A 25787-nucleotide genomic window follows, 5' to 3' on the forward strand; every position below is an offset into this window, starting at 1 on the left:
TACTTTTGAAGACTATAAGTAAAAGGAAGGTACCATGTTATACTCTCGTTTCTTATTTTGCATTTGGTTTAGATTAGCCTAACAGTAGCTGTAAAGCCTGTTGGGTTGGCTGCCAATAATGAATACCTCACAATCCCCTTCTTAAATGTGATGCGCTGTTGTAATTGATGGAATATTCGTGTCGAAAGAACCTTGTTCAGTTGTATGGCAGTCTTAAATATAATGTGTTCAAAATGTGACGTTAAATTATTATGTTTTATGTCACAAACACTTTAGGGAATGAAAATATTCTATACTTGAAATGATACCTTTAATGTGGCCAGAACAGTATAGTTTATGTAGTGAGAGGAGAGACATGAAAGTCATCTATCTCATTTAGGACCTAAAAAAGGGTTTATTAAAATATATTTGTTAATCAGTCCCCTCCTTTTAAATCATCTTTGAAAACAATTTCAGGTTCTTTTGCTTCATTAAAAGGAGAAAAAAATTATGTCAACAATCTAGAATGCTCTGATTTTAAAACATTAAAGATGAAATCTAAAAGCATTTCAGAAGTTAACTGATTTTGAACGTAATGAGTCCATGTTAAATAAATTTGATCTCTCCAAATTTAATGTTTTCTTCTGTTTTCTTTATAAATAGGGACTACAAGGACAATATTAAAAAAGTTGATGATGGCGTCAAAGAAATCGTTTCTATGTTTAACCATTTCTATGGAAATGATGGGAAAACAACATTTGTCTTTACCTCTGACCATGGAATGACAGACTGGGGTTAGTGTGTCTTTAATTGATATATACTTTACTATTAAAGTAGTGATAAATGTAGCTTGCAAATATTTTATGATAATGAGAAGATTAGGTGATTTGCTATATACAAGTGTCTACCACATAATTATGTGCTTAAAATGTTAAAAAACAAGTGATCTTATATAAAAATATTTTCTCTAACTAAAAGCGAATATATTCTCATTTACAGATGAGAATAGAGAAAAATAGAGAAGTAAATAAAAAGTGACTATTATTTATCTACCGAGAATTAACTGCAAATGATGGCAAAGGGACTAATGTTAAGGTGGTATTACTGAGGGACCGAGGGCTGCTAGAATTCTGTCCCAGATAAACCTGTGCACCCTGTGAGATTCTCAAGGCAAATGCAGTGTGTGCACAGAGAACAAAATAAAGCAAAGATGAGATTTGTCCCCAAAGTACAATATAGATTTCTAGCAAGTTGAGTTCCACTTTATATAGGACTTCTTTTGGCTACACTTGCTAGAGTGGTCGTCTGGAAGAAAATGACCCAGAGACCTTGCCATCCTCTCCAGAACAGACTTAGTCTCTACTGCTTGCCCCGAGCTTGGGTGGTAACCACCCGAAGGAGCTCTCTGTTCTTTCTGTCTGCAGTGCTATTCTGGTAGCAGCAACATTTCTTCCATGTCTTATTGTTATTATTTCATTCTTTTAACCATAGTTACTCAGCAGGCATTCTGGTTTTTTGTTTTAGTTTTTGCCGGTTTGTTGTTGTTGCTCTAACTTGCTTTATAGGAATATTGTCAAACTAATTGTCATAAAAGATTGTAACCATTTGGTAATGTAGTGACTAGAATTAACTATATATGGACCAACTCTTTAAAACAAACTATTTTTAAGAATATGTAGTTGTAAGTTAATTCTTCTATATTTGTCTTCTTCTTCTTCTTATCTTATTTGTAGGTTTGTTATCTTTTTTGTAGGTTGTTATTCTTGTTATCTTATTTGTAGGTTCCCATGGGGCTGGTCATCCTTCAGAGACTTTAACTCCTTTAGTCACTTGGGGAGCTGGAATCAAGTATCCCCAAAGATTATCAGCTCAGCAATTTGATGATGTATTTTTGAAAGGTACAAGCATTTCTTTACTGTGTTTATAAATACAACCTCTTAATATAAGAACAAAATTTAATTTTTTAAGGAATCACTTTTCAAATTTTAGTTGTAAATCTCTCATTTTCACATTTGTGCCATTACTATTTCTATGCAAACACTACAAGGGGTTGCTGGTTTTTCTCTTCTCACAGAGCCATTTGTTGAACCCTTCCCAGCACACCACTGCTAGTAACTAGACCTTTCTAAATGTCTAAACTGATCAACTGAACTTTCCATGTTCTTTTATTAATTTATTAATTAATTTGAATGTGAGGTAGAGTAATAAAAATTAAATAAGAGGAAATGTAAGGTTTCTTTGAAGTAAATAATAAATTTGATTGAGATTTTTCAACCCAAGCAAAGTACATACTATCAGTTATAAAATCACAGTACCTACAAGATATATCCATTAGATAAAAAGCAAGAGGTAGTACTGAGATATTTCAACCCTAGGCCCTAATGAAGACAGAAGAGCACAGTGAATAATGCACTCAATAGCATGTATGCAGTAAGTAATAGTGCATTTTTCAGAGGGTGATTTCTCATATGTTTGTCAGTGCTAATGGAGAGCATCATGCCAAATCACAGGTCTACAGAGGAGTCATTGACAAAGGGCCAGAACAGTGCAACCAGTTCATGGTCATGATTGTTTCCAGATTTATTTTAAGCATGAAAGAAAAAGAAGCTAGAGAACCCTTTTGTTCATCTACTACATATCTTCGAGATAGCCCTTGCTTTCTCAGAACTTAACATTCTAGTAGGAGAATTAAAGCAATTACAAACAAAACTTACAGATTATAATAATTTTATGAAGAATATTAGGATGATGTGATAGAAAAGGAGGTAGGACCAGTCTCCCTTCTCCACCCTGCCCTGCTCAGTTTTCTTAGGCACAGGTTCTTGCTGTGTCTCTAAAGGAATGGAATGGACTTGAAATGTAGTAGCTATTCACAGGTTCACAGTCCAATCGTAGCTCACTACAGCCTGGAACTCCTGGGCTCAAGAATCTTCCTGCCTCAGCCTCCCAAGTAGCTGGAACCACAGGTGTGTACCACACCTGACTAGTCCCCCACATTTTTATTAAGACACTTGGCAAAGGAGGCAAAATGCATTAGTTTTAAATGTATAACTATGAATTTTACATGCATATATACACCATGTAATCTCCACCCAGATTTGCCATACATTTGCAGTACCCTAGAAGTTTCCCTTATGGAGTAGGATACATTTTGTATAGTGGGCTAATAGTACGTCTGTTCACAGTTAGGATAAGAGGGAGCCATTCAAATGAAGGTTAGGGCAGGAATGTTCCAGGCAGAGGGAATAGCAAATGCAGAGGCAAGAAATAGAAAGAGCTTAGCTCGTTCGAGGAACAGAACTGGAAGGCTGGTATGGCTGGGCACTGTCAGCTAGGAGGAGAGTACAATGAGTTGAGAGGTTGGAGAGAAAAACAAGAGGTAGATCATTTGAGGCACCAAAGCCTGGGTAAGGAGAGCATGAAGTATGTTCTGAGGGCAGTGCTCTATTGTTAAAGACTGTTAGGCAGAGCATTGCCAGCATTCGTTTGCCATATGAGCTACAGAACTTTCTAACTGCTCTGTGATAAATGGATGAGATTGGATCAAAATAGAAAGTAGGGTATGTCTATACTTCGGAGAAAATAGTATGTTTGTACTTACAAGATTTAACTTTATTTTGGCATTTGATTTCTTAAATTGATATTTTAGAATCACATGATTTCAAGAATCATCACAGAAGCAACGTATTTTTTCTCATGAGTGTTAAATAGCATACATATTAAAGAAAGGGAATATGCATTTTTTCATCAACTGATTAGTGTGAATTTTTGGCAGCTGACTGATAGAGTCAGAAACATATTTTTAAACTTTAATTAGCTTATTGAATGAAATTTTATCATAAAAATATCTTAGAACTCTTTTGGTAGTATATCCTAAAGCCATTAAATCAAGACTTGGTCTCCCATAATCATTTGTTTTGATTTCTGTTTAATGCAATTTCTGAATTTATGTATACAAAGATGGAAGAATAAGGCTCTCTTTGAAGGCAATTTTAATAATAACTCAGTATACTCTGTTAACATTTGTGATTAGCAACTACAGGAACATCACAACTACAGTTTTAAGTGTTTTGGAAGCAACTGCCATCACAGAAAAAAAGAGAAGCTTGAATTAATTAACTTCCTATTAATTGCCTTAATAACTCTCTAGAACAGGATTGTAATGAGTTGTCAATGCTGACAGTTGTTACCATTGCGCTTTTTTACTTCCATCTTTGCTTCCTTAGCCTCTGATGTTTTGAAACAATTATTTCCAAATGAGCATTTAAAAAGCTTAATAAATCATCATAGGAAACCCTAAATATTTACTTTTTGGTTATTTTTAAGAAAATTCTTTAAAAAAAATACACCTTTGCCTTCAAGCATGATTTTTATTCCTTGGCTTAAAATGGACATTTCTAATACTTATGTTTTCCATAAATATTGGCCACTCCTAAAAATAAAATGATTTACTCTTTTTTAAATCTTAACATCAAATCTTGTGTCTGCTTTTGTATTTCAGAGTGGAGATTGGAGAACTGGAAGAGGCTAGATGTCAGTCAGGTATCATTTTCAATTTAATTACATTCAAATTTAATTTTGTCTTCTATAAGAGGTTTAGACAAAAACTATGAAAGATAATATTGACAAAGTCTTTTTCAAAATATTTCGGTTACTAAAGGGAATTATTTTAGCACAAATATTTTAGCTCAACTAATCTCTCTTCTGGCAAAATAAACAAAACTTCAAGTGAAAATAAAAGACTTCTTGTAAATAACACTGGATACTTATTTGTTATGTAAATTGAAATTTGCATGCCTGTTAAATTTCTGTGGTTGCTTACCATGGTTGTATTGCTTACTTTAAGCACAGATCTATTAAAGCTCCTATTATGGGTTTATTTTCTATAGTATGTCAGTTATCTTTTCTTCTTTGTTAACACATATTTTACCTTTGCTTCTAACCAGCAGCCTTACAAATGCAACAGGTAAAGAAGTGATGAGAGTATAAATTACTCAGCTAGAAACCTTCTGTAGAGGAAAATGTATAGCCAATCTGATAAAGTTAGACTAATAGCATTGTATATAAATATGAAGCACAGATTTGTCATCTTCAGTACTTGTAGAAGGTATAGCATCATCCGAATATGGCTTCCGAAGTGGCAGGAGTATCTTGCCTTCCAGGTCACCACACAAGCTAAGATTCCTTACTGTGGTGGACAAACCAAGGTCTAGAGTCTCACTTCAGGCCTATGGTTACAGAAACTTGTTTCTTCTCAGCATAATAAGAATAATCTCCTCCCAGGATAGATGCATATTACCCAAGTAAATGAACATGAACATATAAAGTCAGAATAGCAGTTTATTAATTTGCAATTAAAAATCACTGTCAAAAAAACAGGAATGACTTGAAGATCACAAAACAAGAACATCTCTTATTCATAGCCAGCCCAGATCATAATCAGCAATTGAACATAGATTCAGTTATTGTTCTCTGAACTGTCAGTCTGTTGGCAAACACTCCTGCTTCAGATCTGCATCAAATGAGAATCTCTTCTATTCCTTCCTTCTACTAACACAGTGATGTGTCTGTGGTATGTTTCATGTCTGTACTAAGCGTAGAAATTTAGTGTTGAGTAAAGGCAGACATAATCCCTGTCCTGGGAAGTTTATATTTTAGGGGTAAGAGCAGATACTAATCAGTCTATTATACAAATACATGTAAACTTGTAGCTATGGTAAGTACTACAAAAGAGATTTGTGCAGCTGTAAAGTGGATATATGTGGTAGACTGTGGTCAGCAAAGGTTTCCTGAAAAGTTGAGGATTGAACTGATATTGATGAATTAGCAGGCCAAGGCAGTAGGAGGAGGGCTTTTCAGGTAGAGGAAGCATGTGCAACAAGTTCTGGTGAGAGAGTACGTGGTATATTAAAGGGTCTTGAAGAAAGCCATTATACAGCAACAGAAATCATGGGGTAGTGAGGCAGAAGAAGTGGGGCACAGACCCTTCAGGGTCTAATGGGCCTTGTGAACTGAATTCTGAAAGCTTGAAGAATCCTTGAAGAGTTTGAAGCCTAGAGAGAGACACGATCTGGTTTTTTATGTGTGAAAGAATCCCCCTGGCTGCAGCGTGGAGAACAGATAAGAGGTGGCCAACAGTGGATTCTGAGGGAAAGGGAAAAGGTGACTAGGAGGACTTTGGAGATTTCCAGTTTTCTGGAGGGTGGTACTTGATAATGATGGTCTGAATAGTAGCAAGTGAGAAAGATTGAGAGCCTGGGAACAAACTTGGTGAATTCTGACTTTAAGTGAGTGACTACAGAAAGTATCTGAAAAGGAGGAGCCAGTGAAATCAAGGAAACTCAGCTGTGGGGTGTTGAGTCCAAGAAAGGAGTGGCCTCTGCCATATTGCTGAGAGGTCTAGGAATGCCAGCAACAATTGTAGCTACCATTATCACAGGCTTATTATATGCCAGGTACTTCATAAGTTTTATCTCATTTAATCCAGGCATAACTCTGTAAGGGAAAAACTTGTATTTGTTTTTTTAACTGATTAAAAAAATTGAACAATTGGAGGGTTAAAAAACCTGCCTGAGAATTTGAAACTGGGCATTCTGAATTCCAAGCACTTTATTGCCTGAAAAATTATAAGGACTAATATAAACATAGTCACTTAGATTTAGAAAATGGGCCTGTTAGCTCTCTTAGAGAGAGCAGTCTATGGAATGATAAAGGGTCAAAGTGAGTTACAGTGGGCAGAGGAGTGATGGGGAGGTGAGGAAGTGAAGACAGAAAAAGCATGAACAACTCTTCAGAGAAATTGAACTTGAAGGGGAGATATCCAAAATGGTATTTGGGATCTTTCGACTAGAGTCTCTTCTGTGGTTTATGTCTTTTCTGGACATCACTGGCTGGTGAAACCTTCTGGTAGATACTTTCTTTTTCTAGTTAATATATACATTTCTCCAGTTAAAGTTTACTCTTGATATTCATTTTATATCTAGATAAGACATCCTTTGTATAACACTGAAAAACTGTTACATAAAGTGGTCAGATTCTTAGCTAATAGGATAAGTTTTTTTTGTTTTACTTAGGGCTTTTAGTAGTTTCTTTGCAAAATGTTTCTTTATAAGTTCATATACCTCTAGCAAATGATACTTTCAGAGATTAATATCTTTTTGGATTAAATAAATGTTTGAAGATAACTCATTATAACAAATATTATGGTTATATTCCAAAATATGGTTGCATTAAATTATTTAATTTCTTTGTTGATGTCCATAGACCTCTTAAAATTGAGCTTTTTTATTTGTAGGCTGATATTGCACCATTGATGACTTCCCTTATTGGAGTTCCCTTTCCTCTTAATTCAGTGGTAAGGAATAAAATTTTATTATCAACTCTCAGTATATTTACATTTAGCACATTAAAGTGTACTCTTTTTTATGTGTTTCTGAATTATTTTTTTTGTTTTTGAGATGTGTTCTTGCTATGTTGCCCAGGCTGGTCTTGAACTTCTGTGCTCAAGCAGTCCTCCCATCTCAGCCTCCCAAGTGGGTGGGATTACAAGCATGTACCACTGCTTCCAGCTTATATAATCTTTGATTATATTTAAAACTATATATTCCTGTATATTTATATCTAAATATGCAATACCTCATAATTGCTTGTGTATTATATTTTATAACAAGGAACATGAGCCAAATAGCTTTTCTTTAAATATTTTAATTTTCTAAAATGTGTACAATTTATATTTTTGTATTCTGGTTATAAGTGATAGAAATGTATAGTAATTTTTTTTGTTACAAGCAGCAAAAACTGAGTTAGTTTAAAGGGAAATTATTGAAAATATATTAGTGACTTGCTGAAACAAAGTGGTGCTTGAAAACCAGGCTTGGAAATAATCAGGAACCAGGAGATCTGAAGACTTGAAAGAAGGAACCACAGCCATGATCCCATGACAGAGCTGTTCTCAGGGCAGTGACATGAGGGTAGAGTAGCATTGTTCCTTAGTTTCTGGCCCTTGACTGTCAAGAGTCAAATTCCAGATGGTCTAGCCTGGGTTATAATCAGCAGTCCCTGGATTATAAACCTATCATTCTGTATCTAATGGACAAGATTTCTCAACAGAAAATCGCAGTGCTGTTAAGAATGGGCCCTGGATACTGAAACGCTGAAAAACAACTACTTCAACCGGCAACTCTTACTAGCTCTTCAAAATCAAATGTACTCTTAAAAAATAATGTTATTTAACTCAGAATGCTGAGTAATATGACCCCGACAGTCATAGTGTGTGTGTATATATATAATGGTGCAAAAGTTTAACAGAATAGTCCTTACTCTTACTATGTCCAGTACACTCTGATATGTCTGAAGTCTTTTATTTTAAGTGTGCTGGCTGTAGCCCACCGTAGTAATTGTGTTTTGTGTGTGAAGCACTGAGTTCACTGACAAGCACATAGTAATCTCTCAACCAATGCTAGGTGTTACTGAATTTAATTCATTTCTTGCTTTGCTTACCTTGATACATCTACTTTGTGAGAAAAAATAATAGAGCATCTTTCAGTTATAGTTTAAAAAAGATTTTTCATTTAACTATTTTAGTTACTTATTTGTCTGTACATGCCTTACCTTTATTGTTTTTAAGTCTGCTTTTTTTGGTAAGAATAACTTGAGCTATGTTAATACTAACAATAAGCTAGTGTTTGTTATTTGCAGGGAATCCTTCCTGTGGATTATCTTAACAACACTGATCTCTTCAAAGCAGAGAGCATGTTTACAAATGCAGTACAGATTCTTGAACAGTTCAAGGTAAAAAAAAAATAGAAAAGGCACACATAAAAATGGACAATACTACAATTTAAAAATTGAATATATTAAGTGAAAATATTTGATTTTGTGTTTTAACTATTTCCTATAATTTCTCTTTTTTTTTTTTTTCTTTGAGATGGAGTTTTGCTCTTGTTACCCAGGCTGGAGTGCAATGGCATAATCTCGGCTCACCGCAACCTCCGCCTCCTGGGTTCAAGCAATTCTCCTGCCTCAGCCTCCCGAGTAGCTGGGACTACAGGCGCACACCACCATGCCCAGCTAATTTTTGTATTTTTAGTAGAGACGGGGGTTTCACCATGTTGACCAGGATGGTCTCGATCTCTTGACCTCGTGATCCACCTGCCTCAGGCTCCCAAAGTCCTGGGATTATAAGCGTGAGCCACCGCACCTAGCCCCTATAATTTATCTTTAAATTTTATGTATTTGACTTGTGTTTCACATTTCTGAAGTGTAGATTCTGTGGCTCAGTGTGAGGGCATAACATTTCTTTGAGGAGTGTCACTGAATGTAAGATTATCACATATGCTTACAAAGACTGCAAGTCAATTTTTAACTGTTAGAATTTGCCTCATAGAAGTAGTATTGGAGATTGCAACATTTCTTGTCATTCCATGTACATTATGAGATTCCTTAAAAATTTAAAGACATGACCCTTTTACTAAAACGTTCTGTTATTCTTAATGCTTTTAAGAATAAGCGGTTTGGCTTGTTTTGTTTTCAGAGTTAAGGAAGTACAGTTTTAATTACATTACAGTATGTTACTTTGCAAGATTGATATGTTTAATTTTCAGCTTATTGAGATAGAAATTATTAAATTTTTGTTTAAATATTTATGAAACAATATAGTAATATAAAATTCCATTTATTTTCAAAGTGGTTAACCATCCCTAAAGAATCATTTTAGTGGATGTTTATATTTCAAAATGAAATTCATTAATTTTTTTCTCATTTATAATATTTTCATACTTGGTTCCCAGGTGAAAATGACTCAGAAAAAAGAAGCTACTTTACCATTTTTGTTTGCACCATTTAAGTAAGTCCCTTACATTTTTTTATTAACTTGAAGGAAATAATTTTTCACTGAGTGATAGGATTAGTTTACTTATACAGTTTGCCTTTCTGTATGCATTAGTGTAAACTCCAAATTGAAATCCTCTTCTATGACTGTTGTTAAATAATGAGCTGGGTGCTAGATACCTTTGAATGGCTGGAAGAGGGGATCGGGGAATAGAGAGATCTATGAGAAATATTAAGGAGGTGAACTCCAAAGGGCTTGATGTGTTGACTAGGAAGGTGTGGGGGCAGGAAAGAGTGTGACTTCCTGGTTCTTGGCTTGGTTGATTAGGAAGAGGCTGGTAACCTATGGCTTACTGAAAGAAGAACTAGTTTAAGAGACAAAGATGAATGTTACTAAATTCAACTTACATTTGAAGATATCAGTTAATTAATTATAAAGATGGGCTTGGATCTCAGAAAATGTGTGCTGCTTGTGAAGATTTTGAAACCATGAGAATAAAGATAGGCTGGGCGCGGTGGCTCATGCCTGTAATCCCAGCACTTTGAGAGACTGAGGCAGGCAGATCTTTTGAGCTCAGTAGTTCGAGACCAGCCTGGGCAACATGGTGAATTCCTGTATCTACTAAAAATATAAAAATTAGCCTAGCATAGTGGTGCATGCCTGTAGTCCCAGCTACTTGGGTGGCTGAGGCAGGAGAATTGCTTGAACCTGGGTTGTGGAGGTGCAGTAAGCCAAGATCATGTCACAGCACTCTAGCCTGGGTGACAGAGTGATACCCTGTCTTAAAAAAAAAAAAAAAGGAATAAAGATTGTGGTGGTGGACTCTGTTACACATGTAGGAGGCTCTAGAATTCTGGGAGACGTCAACTCCTATTGGGTGGGTGTATTAGAGTTCTCTGGAGGGCACAGGTAATAGGGTAGATGAATATATGAAGGGGAGTTTATTAAGGAATATTGACTCACATGATCACAAGGTGATGTCCCAGAAAAGGCTGTCTGCAATATGAAGAGCAAGGAAGCCAGTCTGAGTCCCAAAACCTCAAAAGTAGGGAAGCTGTCAGTGCAGTGTGGCCAAAGGCCCGAGAGCCCCTAGCAAACTACCGGTGTAAGTCCAGGAGTCCAAAAACTGAAGAATTCGGAGTCTGATGTTCAAGGGCAGTTAGCATTTGACACAGGAGAAAAATGAGGCTGAAAAACTCAGGAAGTCTGTCCATTACACGTTCTTCTGCCTGCTTTATTCTAGCTGTGCTGGCAGCTAATTAGATGGTGCCCACCCAGATTGAGAGTGGGTCTGCTTCTCCCACTCCACTGACTCAAAAGTTAATCTCCTTTGGCAATACTTTCACAGACACACCCAGGAACAATACTTTGCATCCTTCAATCAAGTTAATACTCAGTATTAACTATCACAATGGGCAAAGAAGAGAGCTGACTATGGTGAACAGCGTATTTTGCTGTCCCAGGTCCAGGAAGATGTTTTCTTTGAATCAGGAAAGGGAAGCTCTGGGTCACAGACCTGGCTCTGCACTACTGACTGTATATGTGAGCTTACATCTCTGAGGTTCACATTCAATTAGCAAGGATTTTGCTATTGACCAATTAAATAGAAATTGTTTTATCTATGAGTTTTAAGGATGTGATTGAATGACTTCACTGGCATTATTTTTGACAACTTATGTTAGACTAGTGTGATATTCATAAATTAGAAAGGTACTTGGGTGCGGTGGCTCATGCCTGTAATCCCAGCACTTTGGGAGGCCGAGGAGGGCAGATCACAAGGTCAGCAATTCAAGACCAGCCTGGTCAATATGGTGAAACCCTGTCTCTACTAAAAATACAAAAATTAGCTGAGTGTGGTGGCTGGTATCTGTAGTTCCAGCTACTCGGGAGGCTGAGGCAGGAGAATCGCTTGAGCCTGGGAGGCGGAGGTTGCGGTGAGCCAAGATCGCGCCACTGCACTCCAGCCTGGGCGACAGAGACTTCATCTCAAAAAAAAAGAAAAAGAAAGGCATAAATACTGTATTTATTGTATTACCCTCTGAATAATGTAGCTGTATACTTGAGTTTCTATGTGTGTATAGGAGAGTAAAAATAAAATGAAATTAGGATTTTGCAAGTTACAATCATCTAAAATTGATTACTCTAAATGTATCGTTGGGATATTATTTGCATCTCTTATGCTAATTCTAATTTTCTTTTATTATATATAGTAGAATTGAGATTTGTTAATGGAATTGGTTCTGAGGAATATGTAAGTGTTTATACCTTTTTCAAGAAATATTGATTAAATAGTATGTGTTTTGTGGATATAGCAGTGAACAGGATAGACAAAGGCTTTGCATTCATAGGGTTTATTTTCACGGTAGCAGCACAGGCAAACTATAACCAAATAAAGAAGTGAATAAGAAATACATTATCAATTCATTTTATCAAGAAAATACAGGCTGTTGAAAGTGAGAATAAGTGAGGGTTACTTTAGATCAGCCACTTTAGAAAGGCTGGTTAGGAGCCTGGCCAATGTGGTAAAACGCTGTCTCTGCCAAAAAATACAAAAATGAGCCAGCCATGGTGGCACCTCCCTGTAATCCCAGCTACTTGGGAGGCTGAAGCATGAGAGTCGCTTGAACCTGGGAGGCAGAGGTTACAGCAGTGAGCCAAGATTCCACCACTGCACTCCAGCCTGGGCAACAGAGCGAGACCCTGTTTCAAAAAAAAACAAGTAAAGAAAAAAGGAAAGGCTACTTAGGGAAGGACTCTTCAGCAAGGGTTCAGGTACACACTGCCCCCACTTTTTCCACTTGGCATGGTAACTGATCATAAACTTCCCCTACTTTGATGTTCAGTGTCTGCCTGCACATATGTATTTAGAAGTACTACTAGCTTTGTGTCCTCTGGGGGCCTGGCAGCATGGCTGATTTCCATGTGCTGGCTCACCCACCCTGGAGCATAGTGACCAGCCCTGCCTGTAGACCTGTCTGGCTAAAAATCACCACTTGCTAAAAGCCTGCAGTATGACCAAAAAGATCTAAGATAACATGAGAAATGGACTCTTGAAGGCATATGAAATTCAAGGAACAGAACCAAGCCTAAAAACATTAAAATTCTTGAAATATTAAGGAACTATTGCACCTATAAAACAAAAGCAGCATTAACTTTGCAAAATGCAGAAAGGTGTACCAGATGCATTAAAAGTAACTTTTACATTTAACAAAATATTTCAAAAGAAGAATGCAGCAAAAAAACTTAAATTATACAAGAATGGTCCAAATGAGAGGCAGATTCTCTAAATTAGAATAGGAAGTGAGTAGACCTCAAGCTAAACAAAATGAATTTTAAGTAATAGATGGATTAGTAAGAAGCTGGAGGAAATTAAGGACATGATAGTATACATGGAAAGATAGAAAGCATACATTTCTTCATGCGCCTCCCACCAAAAAGACAATGGCAATCAGAAACTTAAGGGAAAAAGAAACATTTCAAACTTTATAAGAAAGTATGCTTCAAATGTAAAGCACCTTCAGATGTGGCATGATTTTGAACAGTTGCTAGGAGTATGAGAAAGGGAATTCATTTGAGCATTGTCACATGGATCAAGGCGCTAAATAGAGAAGATCTAATTGTAGCATAAAACTTTGTTTTTTAGTGAACAGTATTTAAATAGTTGTGATGATATAAATATTAGTTTTCAGCTTTTAGAGCCCAATCCTTGGACAAAGCAGGGAAGAATGAATTATGATTACAGAGTAGAATGCAAATGTTACCAGCCTTGAAAATGTGCAAATGCAATTAACAGGTTGGAAGGCAGAGAGGGAAGGAAATGTACATGGAATAGTAGCGGTGCTATTGTCTTCATGAAATGGAATATGGAGAATTTAATATTTAGTTGAATTAGTCAGAGGTTTAGGTATTAGATTATTAAAGTAACCAAGGTCGTCAAAAGGGTAGGTAAAAATGTGACATAGCCAAATTGAGTCAGGCGGAGAGCCAGAGAAAACAGGGAGTCAACAAAAAGTACCCCGTCATCAAGTCAAGAAATAGTAAGAAGAGCATGTTTTTTAAAAATGTAGGCAACTACCAGAATAACTAAAAACAAACACATGTAAAAGTTTTTGGTCTGTGTTGGTGAACTAAGAAATGAAAAAGAATTATTATGCCATTGTGTACTGTTTGATTTTTAAAAAATATGTGCATATGTTGCTTTGATAAAACATTTAAAAAAATATGGTTATCAAAATAAATAGATATTCTAATCATTGGCACAAATTCAGTAGAATATGTAATTGGAAAAAGATACTATTCATAATAGAAATAAAATACTCAGCAATAAAATAATGGGAAATGTATATTGTAGAGAAAGCTGTCAAATTTTATTAAGGACATAAGAGACAATATAAATAAACAAATATTGGATAGTACTGTTCAATATTATAAAAATGTCGATCCTCTCCACATTATTTACTGAATATAGTATTACAACAAAAAGATTTTTGTATAACTCAAAAACATAATTTTAAAATTTATATCAAAAATAAATTCTCAAGAATAGTTTAGTGTTGAGAAAGAAGATAAGAGATTTGCTCTGCTAGGTAACAAAACGCATTCTAAAGCTATTATAACTATTTAAAAATATAATATTGGTGTAGGCTAATCATATGGATTAGTGGAACTGATTAGTTTGTACATAAAGAGACAAGATTCACTTGTCTATAACATGCACCTTAACTTATGATGGAGTTACGTCCCAATAAACCAACTCATCCTAAATTGAAAATATTGTAAGTTCAAAATGGATTGAATACACCTAACCTACTGAACATCATATCTTAGTCTAGCTTACCTTAAATGTGCTCATAACACTTGCATTAGCCTACAGTTGGTCAAAATCATATAACATAAAGCCTATTATATAATAAAGTATTGAATATCTCATGTAATTTATTGAATACTGTATTGAAAATGAAAAACAAGATGATTGTATGGGTACTCAAAGTATGCTTTCTACTGAGTACATATCACTTCCATGGTAGCCAAAAAATCCTCTTAAGCTGGGGACTGTCTGTATATGGGATTTGGTTTTGACTAAAGATCGTGTTTCAAATCAGTAAGAGAAAAATTTTTACTAAGAAAATTAGCTATTCATTTGGAAAAAATAAGGCTAGCTCTTGTAACCTCATTTCATTCATAAAACTAAATTCCACATTGATTAAAGGACTAAATATTTAAAAATAAGTGAAAGTGTAAGATCTATAAAACATAAAATTTAACAGTTACATGTAAAAGATATTAGCATCATAATCAGAATTTTATTTTATCATTATTATTATTTTTTATAGAGATGGGGTCTTCCTATGTTGCCCAAGCTTATCTTGAACTCCTGGGCTCAAGCAATCCGCCTGCTTTGCCCTCCCAAAGTGCTGGGATTACAGGCATGAGCTACTGTGCCTGGCCATAATCAGAATTTATTAATTATATTAGTTATATAAAATTGGAAAATACACCAGAGCCAGGTGGAATGCTAAATTGAAAATTATTTTTTTAATCATTTAGGGAGATGTGAACCACATAAATTATGTGTTAAATTATTTTTAAGAGTATTTACTTTTACCCATTAAAATTTTTTATTCCTCCTTTGTGGTATTTTGAAACAGATATATTTGAGGGTACTGACTAAGTGTTAGCTCTGTATTACAGGTCTTTAATGTTTGTTATTATCAGAAAAAACAGTTATCATCATTTGCTGAGTACCATTGACCCTTTATTTCTTTAGTCCAGTGGTTTTTTTTTCACATCCACATTGTATGTTTCTTTTTAATAACTTTTATGTATGCACATAATGTCAGCATATCTTCTTAGAAACTATATAAAGTAAATATTGGCCCATAAACATGAAAGATGAAAGAATACCGTTGTCACACATACTTTTAGCAAAACAGATAACTCAGGTTCTTTTCATAAACTATTATGTAATAAAGTCTTTCCTTTTGTTAAATCATTTTTTTGTTCTTAGAAATATATTGTTCACTTGTCTATTCTTAATTTGAGAAAATTAAGACATTGGCATCTGAAAATGCATAGTATTAAAATTTTACTGACATGATTAATTTCACCAGCATCGTTAGATTTTAGTTTAATAATATCTTCACCATTGCTTCCATTGTCTTGTTCAATCTTTTCTAGCATAGTTATGAGTAATTAGTGAATAATAAAATAATTCCTAGGGTAATGAAATAGCAAATGTTTCAGGACATAGGAAAAATAAAATGGCCAAGATTCTTTATCTTAGACTTGTAAAAGGGTCTAACAGGTCCATATGGTAATTGCATATCCTATTTTTTTGTAAAAATAAGAAAATCTTTTCTTTGATATTTTAAAGACCTCTAAAATAAAAGTCATAAAATATTTATTCTGACAAATAGAACTGCTAAAACAAAACAAAACCTAAAACTAATAATTGGGTCCAGTAGACCCTGATGGTGTGCTAAACGATGACCAGCAGGTGGGGCTACCTGACCGGGAGAAGCTTAAAACGATCACCCATATGTAAAAGGAGGAAAAACACTATGTTTTAAAGTGTAGAGGGTGGAGTAAGACAAGAAATAATTTAAAAGAAAAAATGCCACAGAATAACAAAAAAGCAAAAAGGATCTCTTAGGAGATAACTTTGGGAGAAATATGGAATTAGGAAGGAGATATATACCTTGCCAATAGAAGCAAAAGTATTTGTTATTTTTTTATTTGAAAATTATTATATAAATTTAGGAAACAAAGAAATTTTAACAAAAAATTGTATTTGCTACTAAAATGGCAACAATATTTTGTTTCTCTAATAAAATTTGTTTCTTGTAGCTGATAAAGGTCCTTCCTTTAGACAATTTAAATACTAACTTGTATGTGAACCTTTCTACCAGTTTACCCATCTGATTTACTATTTATAAGAAACATAATTTTCTGCTTCAAAACTGAAATTTATCTTTTAAAAAAAACTTTTGTCCATCACATACATACATAGAAAAATATTTATTCACTTATGACATGAAGGTTGATATGGATTCTTTATCATTGGTCATGCTAAAGGAATAAAAATTATTCTAGAGATAAATTTCTATTCTGCTTTTTCTGTCTTTATACTCTTAAAATATTTTTCCCTTTAAATAAACAGTCTAAAAAGGAATGGACAAGTATCACTAAAATTTTAGGTCATGTGTAGATGCAAGTTAAAAAAAATTGTAACAAAAATCAGAGTAAGAAAAGGCAACATTTTAGGGAGATCTTGTCCTCTAAACACTTGTTGACCCTGAATAATCGATAAAATCCTTGATAATCCTAAAATGTAGTTTATTTTATTCTATGGTATTCAAGTAACCACGAAAATGAATAGTAACAATTACAGCAAAGTAACGTGCACATATTAAGACAATATTCATTTCTCTCCTTTTTTAACTTAAACATAACATGTTGGTTATAGACTCTTTTAAAACTTGATATTTTCAACAAAAACGATATTGTCAATAAAGGAAATGTTTCCTCACAAATTACTATGTAGAATGTTGTATTCCAAGCATATTGCTTTTTAAGTTAATATTCCAATCGTTTATTCATATCTGTAACTATGCATAGATTAAAGGGAAAATGAACAATAAATAGTAAAACCATCACTTTTCCTTTTAGGCAATTTGAATTTGGGCAATTGATAGGAAGATATATTAGTTTTCTAGGGTTGCCATAACAAACTACACAACCTACATGGCTTAGCATAACAGAAATACATTCTTTCACAGTTCTAGAGAATAAAGTCCAAAATGAAGGCTAGAAGTCCAAAATCAAGGTGTCACCAGAACCATGCTCCCTCCAAAGGTTCTAGAGCAGAATCTTCCCTTGCCTCTACCTAGCTTCTGGGGGCTGCAAACAATCCTTGATTTCCCTGGCTTGTAGCTGTATCATTCCACTCTCTCTGTCATCATGTGGTCTTCCTTGTGTCTCTGTCTCCAGATCTCCCTCTCAAGGACACCAGTCACTAGATTTAAGATTCACCCTAATTTAGTATTAACGTGCTTTAGCTTGATGATGTCTATAAAGACGTTATTTCAAAATCAGGCCACATTCCCAGATACCAGGGGTTAGGATCTTTTCGGGGGAAACAATTTAACTCTCAACATAAATCAATAGTTTATATGTCATTATTTCTGCCATTGCAGAGTAATTATCTACAATGCTTCGTTGATTCACCTAACCATTATTGATTGTTTTCCTACTGTGTCCCAGGCACTATACTGGATGTTGGGAAAGATAGACATAGTGCCTGTCCTTGGACTCAAAGTCTGATGGGAACATGTAGACAATATAGTAAATGATACAGCATGATAAGGGATAGCTCAATGTATTGTGAGTGACAGTTTGTTTTTGTAAAAACACTTGAGGAGCACCATACCCACAGATGAGGGATGCAAATTTATAGGAAGTAGGGAAATTAAACAAGACAACTTCAGTGAAAGTGGTGTTCAGAAGAGGACTTCTGATTTGTTGATACCTCAGAGAGCAGCTGAGATGGAGATGCAAGAAGTCTTCAGCTCAACACACTTCTGAGGTAGTAAAAGCCAAAAGACCAGCCGTCATTAACTTGATGCTAATTGCTGTGGGCTGCAGTGGGTCTGAGACAGGTAAGAATGTGGACTTACTTTCCCACCTGTAGATAGGTAAGAAGGTGGGAAAGTATGGCGCATCACTTTTACCTGTTGACAGGTAAGAAGGTGGAAAACTATGGCAGTGATGTGCTAGCAAGAGGCTCAGCTTTCTGAGAGGGAGAAAACTCCCATTAATAGCCTTTGCCAATTTCAGTGGTATAAATACTCTCACTCTCATCAGTTGCAAGCTACCAAGGATGATGCAACTAGAGAAAGGGAAGAGTTGTAAACCATCTGCTCTTGGGAGCTGGTGTGAGCAGGCCTCAGCATGCTGCTGAGGGAGGGAGAGAGGGGCATAAGGAATTTGAGGCAAGGGAAGAAAAAACCAGGGGTTGAGAGCTGATAGAAAGTGTTTTCCAATGTTTGTTTTGGATTGTCCTTGGGAAGGAATTTTGTAGTGAGTGGAGAGATCTGTATTTCCAATGAAACGTCTTTGTATATTTATGTTTTAATATTTCTTTATGATAACTTCTTATTTTAAAGCCACATAGAAGAAATCAATAGTGTTTTTTTTTCCTTACATTTTTCATGTTAAATATATTAAAGAAAATGTATTTTAGCTAAGGGACAGTGGATGCAAATGCAATAATAAGATATTATAGCCCTCTAGAAATAATGGGCTTATAGAACTTAATGAATACTTTAAACATTTTATTAAAATAATTTAATGACTCAAAACTCACTTTGGTAATGTGAAAACAAAGGATAATTTTTTTCTCAGGTCAACCTAAATGAACTCTTCTACCCTTTCTTTTCTTTTTGTCTTGATCTCTATGGCTGCATGTGAGTATCCAGCTGTACCCTGAGCCAACATTGTATCTGTGGAGTGATTCTGGAGTTGGATACTTTTTCCTCTTGATCTCTTAGGGACCCCATCTGTTCTAAAGTTCCTTGTTTAAATATAAAATACCCTCTGTGGCCCAGTGGTTTTAATTATGTTACTAGCTCTGTGGTCTGATCATTTAGGAGTTTCTTTGGCATTCCTTCTGGCTGGCCTCCAGCCATTTCTTTGTTTATACTTTTTACCAGAAGCGAATCTCATCATCTCCAAAGATGATTTCTCTGAAAGCCCTCAGTTTGCCACACCAGTAACAAGTGTCTGAAAGGAGGGGAAGAAAATAATCAAATCCTTTCCCCAAGTTTGAAATTCAGGAATTTTACATTTTTGGTTGTAATGTCATGAATAGTATAGTGATTTTTTTGAATGTATAGTTGTTTTATATATGATATTTTAAAATTCAAGAATAACTTGTGTGGGAATTATAAGATGTTTTTGACATTTTAAAAGTGGGAATAAAAAATATTTTAGAAGATACATATCCTAAGCCAAGAGTTAGGAAATTCCATAAGGATTTTTTGGTATGTTTGTTGAGATGTTTTCCATGTGTAATTACCCATGCATCTTCTTGTCGGGAGAATAGTTCCATGTATTTTAATTGCCATTTCCATCATCAGTCTTACCCTTTCCTTCCACTTGTTATGTATATTTGTTATAGCCTGGATAATTGCGCAAAATGCTACAGAATATAGGTCCCAGCTACTCAGGAGGCTGATGTGGGAGGATCACTAGAGCCTAGGAGGTCAAGGCTACAGTGAACCTCAATCACGCCACTACATTCCAGCCTGGGTGAACAAGCAATACCCTTTCTCAAAAAAAAAAAAAAAAGACTGTTGTAGTTGTTCAAGCAAATGATGAAGTCTTGCACCATTACTTTCCTCATGACTACCCGCTCACAATTATTATGTACTTAGTGTATGCAAGGCACTGTTTTAAATAATTTACCACTGTTAGCTCATTTAATTCTTACAACAGCCCTATATGGTGGGTACTGTTATTACAGATACCTTGACTACAGTGGTTTGACTTAGGCTTTTTCAACTTTATGATGGTGTGAAAGCTATCCGCATTCAGTAGAAACCATCCTTCAGTTACTGTATTCAATGAATTACATGAGATATTCAGCACTTTATTATAAAATAGGCTTTGGTTAGATAATTTTGTCAAACTGTATCCTGATATAAATATTCTGAGTACATTTAAGATAGGCTAGGCTAAGCTATGATATTCAATAGGTTAGGTGTATTAAATGGACCTTGACTTAAGATATTTTCAACTTATGGTGGGTTCTTTGGGGTGTAGCCTTGTCATAAGTTGAGGAGCACCTGTAATCCCATTTCACATGAGGAAATTGAATCAGAAAGATACTTTCCCCAAACAGCAGAATTAGTAGACGTTGAAGCTAAGATGGAACCCAGGCAGTCTGGCACGGAATCCATCACTAACCAGATTAAGATATATCCTGCCCAGTGTCCTCGTTGAGAAATATTGCTTTAGCATTGATAAGATAGGAATGGAAGGAAGTTAGGAATTTAAAATATAATGGAGGTTAAATCATTAAGCCCCAAGCAATGGCCAGATGTAAGAGAAAGGGGAAAGGTTGAAGTGTGAAATTTCCTGTTTTGAGAGATGTTGGACATCTCAGGAGAAGGGGCAAGTTCACTTGTGGATCTGCTGAGTTTGAGCTGTCTGTAGAGCAGCATCATCTGTGTACTGTACAGACAGTTGGAAATCTGAGTCTAAGGGTCAGGAGCATGAATCGGGCTCTAAATATAGATTTTGGAAATTATCCATATACTAGCGTTAATTGATGTGGTGAGACTGGGTGAAATTCCTCAGTTAAGTATACTAGAGGCTGGAATATTGGGCAAGGATAGAGAGAAAGCATAAGAAGTGCTAATATTGTTTTTCCCTATTTTTACATTTCGTAAAATGGATTTTTAATACATGATGAAACTGGGATGCAGAGACTTTAAAAAGTTCACATGAAGCTTCTAAGCACATGTAAGCATTTCATTACAGTGATTTGTATGTTCCTTGATCATAGTTTACACTAGTTCTTTTGTTCCAGTCTAATAAATCACGCAGAACCTGTAACATAATTTTCTGTGGTAAAATTTTAGAAAAATGACATAAACTTGTCAGTTTGTAAACACTATAGTGTTTACCATGAATTTGTGGTGTCAATATTTAGTTTATTTGGGTGAATGTAGAAAAATGCATTGATCACTAGAAAGTATGATAAATTAATCATTATTTAAATTTTATATATGTTGGAAGAATCTTCTTAGGACGAACAGTTGAAGTCTTACGGTATTTTGTGGTATATATCATAAAATTTTTGTAACTGCTTTGGTTTGTTAATAAAAACAGAAACTGCATGGACGAAAAACAAATACAATGACTGATCCAGATAGTCTTGTTTTCAGATTTTTTTTCTTATGCTGTTTGAATTGCAAATTGTTATAAAATTGATGGGTTCAATTTGGAATTGCAAATTGTTATAAAATTGACTAGAACCCTTGATGGGTTCTAGTAATCACCAGCTAGTAAGTCAGAAAACTTATAACTTTATTGTATTTCAGAGTTGTTATTAAGATTTTCCAAATTATTCTTTGTGAGTATTGTATGATGTCATGAAAACACTGATTTCTCAAGTGTACTCAAGAGACATTAATATCTCACTAGGGAGCATTTACAAGCACAACTAGTTTATTATTCTATTATGTAATTGTATAGAGATGAATTTATCTGTCATCTTTGACTTATGGAGATTTGAGTAAGCCTTTATTTTAAAGAATAATTTCACCATTGTAGGACTTTAAGAATGAAAGTCATTCTACCATGATTACATTAAAGGAATGCAGGTTATAACATTTATAACTATCCCAGAAAGGTGAGTTTACCCTATTTTAAAATATTTAGGGATATTTTACTTTTATAGCTTTATTTAACATCCCATTTTAAAGCCAGACTTAATTTCAAACACAACCTTGGTATTTATCAAAGAAAAACAACTTCAAGTGAGAAATACCTTTTTCTACTTTTGAAATCAGCAAAAAAGATTTTTATATGATTATGTTGCTAAATGGACACAAATTGCTATTGGTAGTGTACATGTATATAATTAGTCTTTTGGAGAGTAAATTCCACACAGTTGAGAACCTTTAAGTATTTAAAATATTTAACCAAGCAATTTTATCATTTGATACAGAACTTCAGGATGTGAATATGAAAAAGTCTTTGCCCCAAGGTATTTTTCATCCTAGGATTGCTTCTAATCAAAAAATAAGGAAAACTATGTAATCGAACAATAATAATATGTCTACTAGATGGACTATGCAGCCATTAAACATTTTTTCTAATTTCAGGTACTAGTATGTCTTAGAATAATGTTTATAATATAATCATAAACAAAATGCAACTTATGAAGTTACACATTTGGTATGATTACAACTACATTAAAAATCTGTGTGTGTGTGTGTGTGTGTAAAGGGAATTTAACAATAAATGCTAATGTTAGTAAGATATGTTCTGGCAGCGATTTTTATTTTTTACTCATTCTTTTTTGTATTTAATTATTACAAATAATTGCATGTTTTTTGATGAGAAAAATGTTTTTTATAAGAGAAGCATTTCTGTAATTTACACTTTTCTGAAATAGGTTTACATAAAGGCACATGAAGAGACACAAAGTTTTTTAGCAAAGAAAATAGGCAAAATGTAAAATTAATTTTGCCTGTTTTCCCATGCACACACATTGAAAGGAAATACAACAAGATTTCAAAGCACATTGGAGAAAGCCCTAAGGCATATGATACCTGGCATTTGAAGAAGTGCAGGAAGAGCAAAAGAGAGCAATAGGCAGGGGCCAGATCTCTCCTCGTAGGCAGGTTCAGCATTTGTACTTTGTCCTCAGAGTAGTGTATTTTAAGGCATGGCCAGGTTTGCATTTTACACATAGCATTCACAGGTACCTGTGAGTTGTGCGAAGCAGGTTTTCCTCCACTTTATAAATAATAAACCTGAGACAGCGGACGATCCAAGATGGCCGAATAGGAACAGCTCCGGATTGCAGTTCCCAGCGAAAATGCAGAGGGTGAGTGATCACCGCATTTCCAAACGAATTTTTCCTGCCCACAGACCAGGAGATTCCCAGGCAGAAAAGCGCCACAAGTCTCTAGTGCGGCTGTTTCAGCTGGTGCAGTGGGTCTCCACACAAAAACTCACACAAATCTGGGCGCTGTTTCAACTGGCGACTGGAATGCCTGGGAGACAGAGTTGCCTGTTCAACTTAAAAAAAGGGGACTGAAACAGGGAGCCAGGTGATCTGGCTCGCCTGGTCCCACCCCAACAAAGACCAGCAATCGGAAATGCTCTGGATTGAGAGTTTCACAACAAGCAAAGCCGGATCTGGGACAGTCCAGCTCTGTGGGGGGAAGGGCGTCCACCATTACCAAGGCAGACCACCATTACCGAGGCAGTTCAAACTATACCCCTATAAACAAAACTGCAAGGAAGTTCACACAGCAGCTAGACAGAGTCCATGGCAGCTTAGCAACACCTCTGCTGCCAGACTGTGACTAGGCAACCTCCTTGCTGGGCAGGGCATCTCTGAAAAAAGGTAGCAGAATGACAGGAATTTATAAATAAAGCCCCACCTTCCTGGGACAGAGCACCTGGGAAAAAAAGGTGGTTATGAGTTCCCCTGGAGCAGACTTAAACGTACCTGCTCAGCAGCTCTGAACAGAACAACAGAGCTCACAGCTCAGCACTTGAGCTCCTACAAGGGACAGACTGTCTCCTCAAGCAGCTTCCCGACCCCTGTGTAACCAAAGAGACACCTCATACAGCAGAGCTCAGGCTGACATCTGGCGGGTATCCTTCTGGGACAAAGATAATGGAAGAAGAAACTGGCAGTAACCCTTACTATTCTGCAGCCACTGCAGGTGATCCCCAGGCAAGCAGGGTCTGGAATGGACCTCCAGGAGTCTTAAGGCAGGGGGCCCTGACTGTTAGAAGAAAAACTAAGAAACAGAAATAACTTCATCATCAACAAACTGGACGTCCACTCAGAGACCCAATCTGAAAGTCAGCAACTACAAAGACGACAGGTGGATAAATCCACAAAGATGGGAAGAAACTGCACAAAAAGGATGAAAACACCCAAAACCAGAACACCTCTCCTCCTACAAGGGATCACAACTCCTCACCAGCAAGGGAACAAGGCTGGATGGAGGATGAGTCAGATGAATTGACAGAAACAGGCTTCAGAGGTGGGTAATAACAAACTTCTCTGAGCTAAAAGATCATGTTCTAACCCAATGCAAAGAAACTTAAGAACCTTGAAAAAAGGTTTGATGAAATGCTAATGAGAATAAACAGCTTAGAGAGGAATATAAATGAATTGATGGAGCTGAAAAACACAACACGAGAACTTTGTGTAGCATACGCAAGTTTCAATAGCTGAATTGACCAAGTAGAAGAAAGGATATCAGAGATTGAAGATCAACTCAATGAAATAAAATGAGAAGGCAAGAATAGAGAAAAAAGAGTAAAAAGAAATGAACAAAGCCTCCAAGAAACATGGGATTATGTGAAAAGACCTAATCTACGTTTGATAGGAGTACCTGAATGTGACAGAGAGAATGAATCTAGGCTGGAAAATGCTCTTCAGGATATTATCCAGGAGAACTTCCCCAACCTAGCAAGGCAGGCCAACATTCAAGTCCAGGAAATACAGAGAACACCACAAAGATACTCCTCAAGAAGAGCAACCCCAAGGCACATAATCATCAGATTCACCATGGTTGAAATGAAGGAAAAAATGCTAAGGGCAGCCAGAGAGAAAGGTTGGGTTACCCACAAAGGAAGCCCATCAGACTCACAGCAGATCTCTCAACAGAAACTGTACAAGCCAGAAGAGAGTGGGGGCCAGTATTCAACATCCTTAAAGAAAAGAACTTTCAATCTAGAATTTCATATCCAGCCATACTAAGCTTCATAAGTGAAGGAGAAATAAAATCCTTTATGAACAAGCAATTGCTCAGGGATTTCATCACCATCAGGCCTGCTTTACAAGAGCTCCTGAAAGAAGCACTAAACATAGAAAGGAATAACCAGTACCAGCCACTCCAAAAACATACCAAATGGTAAAGAGCATCGACAGTGAAGAAACTGCATCAACTAATGGGCAAAACAACCAGCTAGCATCAAAGTGGCAGGATCAAATTCACACATAACAATATTAACCTTAAATGTAAATGGGCTAAATGCCCCAATCAAAAGACATAGACTTGTAAATTGTATAAAAAGTCAAAACCCATTGGTGTGCTGTATCCAGGAAACCCATCTCACATGCAAGGATACACATAGGCTCAAAATAAAGGGATGGAGGAAGAACTACCAAGCAAATGGAGAGCAAAAATAAGCAGGAGTTGCAATCCTAGTCTCTGATAAA

At 35.7% G+C, this 25787-nt stretch overlaps 1 protein-coding gene across 9 annotated transcripts in view; it reads left to right on the forward strand.

Annotated features, from left to right (window-relative positions):
• PIGN (phosphatidylinositol glycan anchor biosynthesis class N) overlaps positions 1 to 25787 on the forward strand; it is a 145721-nt gene that overhangs the window by 37597 nt on the left and 82337 nt on the right. For all 9 annotated transcript variants that reach the window (XM_064379069.1, XM_064379071.1, XM_064379076.1 and 6 more), the window contains 6 exons: positions 643 to 773; positions 1761 to 1877; positions 4481 to 4521; positions 7274 to 7333; positions 8677 to 8769; positions 9768 to 9823. In XM_064379069.1, the coding sequence (XP_064235139.1) occupies positions 643 to 773; positions 1761 to 1877; positions 4481 to 4521; positions 7274 to 7333; positions 8677 to 8769; positions 9768 to 9823 (498 nt within the window). The remainder of the gene's footprint in view (positions 1 to 642; positions 774 to 1760; positions 1878 to 4480; positions 4522 to 7273; positions 7334 to 8676; positions 8770 to 9767; positions 9824 to 25787) is intronic.

Source organism: Aotus nancymaae, unplaced genomic scaffold (genome assembly GCF_030222135.1).
Source record: "Aotus nancymaae isolate 86718 unplaced genomic scaffold, 86718_ANA_hifiasm-v0.15.2.pri h1tg000020l, whole genome shotgun sequence".
Taxonomy (NCBI): Eukaryota; Metazoa; Chordata; class Mammalia; order Primates; family Aotidae; genus Aotus; species Aotus nancymaae.